The sequence below is a fragment of the Triticum dicoccoides genome, chromosome 2B (genome assembly GCF_002162155.2).
Source record: "Triticum dicoccoides isolate Atlit2015 ecotype Zavitan chromosome 2B, WEW_v2.0, whole genome shotgun sequence".
NCBI classification, from domain to species: Eukaryota; Viridiplantae; Streptophyta; class Magnoliopsida; order Poales; family Poaceae; genus Triticum; species Triticum dicoccoides.
In genome coordinates this window covers 124905585-124906599 of record NC_041383.1, presented here as the reverse complement: position 1 = coordinate 124906599, position 1015 = coordinate 124905585, and the positions used below count along the sequence as shown (strand labels likewise).

Genomic DNA, 1015 nt, shown 5'->3' with positions numbered 1-1015 from the left:
CACATGTACCATCATAACCATACTTACTTACCACATGTTGAAGCAATGCCGAACTACCTAGTATGTAGAAGATGAACCTGTACCGCCCTGCCCGGACGTGGATCCTGACCCACTCGCGGTTGCCATTCGGGACGAGGTTCACCGCCGACTGAACGCTCCTGAAATCCCCTCGCCCATCACTGTCCACGGTGATGGTCCTCGACACCGGCGCCCACGCAGAGCTCAACGCCGGCCACTGGAGCAGCAGCACGAGCACGAGCACGACCAAACTAACAGTACGATGGCACCCCATGTTTTTTCCTACTCACGTATCTTTGTCGTTTTGCTATGTGGAGGACAGGAATCGATCGCGCCAGGCGCATACGAGTCTCGTACGTATTAACACAAGCCTATTTTTTTAACGTTTGGCTGGTGATTATATATGCCTTTGTTGGAAGTAAGCCCAACGTCAGAACCAGATTACAGGTCAGTATATGTTTCCAACTAGTACCTGAATTAGTTATCGTGTAGGATTAGTGTTACAGTTTTGCTAAAACACATCTAGATGAGAAATAACTATGTCACATCTAAGTCCTTCACCACACATCTAATTGCTATAAGATTTGTGCCAATTTATCCCTTGCCCACGTAGTCTCACACGCACATACGAACGAGTTGTTTTCTGTTTTGCCATAGTGCGGCCGTGTTGTCTCTTTTTACGTGTGGGCTGCGTTGTGTCGTTTCCGAGTGTGGGCCGTGGGTTGCAGGTTACGGGCTTTTGTTTGTTTGTTTGATTTCTTGGCTAAATTTTTTTTCGTTTTTTTTTCATATTTACAAAAGCACATCGAGATTGAAAATAGCCACGTCAAATTTGACTCTCCACACAATTAAACGATGCAAGATTTGTATCGGTAAATTTTAAATATTTTTTGTTGTATCGGTAGGCATGTGTTCATGCACCCCCGAATGTTTTATTTGTTTGTTGCCTTTTTTGGGGCTGGCAGGTCATGCGCCGTATCTAGTGAGTTTTCACCTT

General features: G+C 45.3%; 1 protein-coding gene across 1 annotated transcript in view; it reads right to left on the bottom strand.

The window, feature by feature from the left end:
* Nucleotides 1-292, bottom strand: part of LOC119367339 (probable pectinesterase 66) — a 4533-nt gene extending 4241 nt beyond the window's left edge. The window contains exon 1 of the mRNA XM_037632878.1: nt 78-292. Coding sequence (XP_037488775.1) covers nt 78-292 — 215 coding nt within the window. The remainder of the gene's footprint in view (nt 1-77) is intronic.
* Nucleotides 293-1015: the final 723 nt, after the last annotated feature.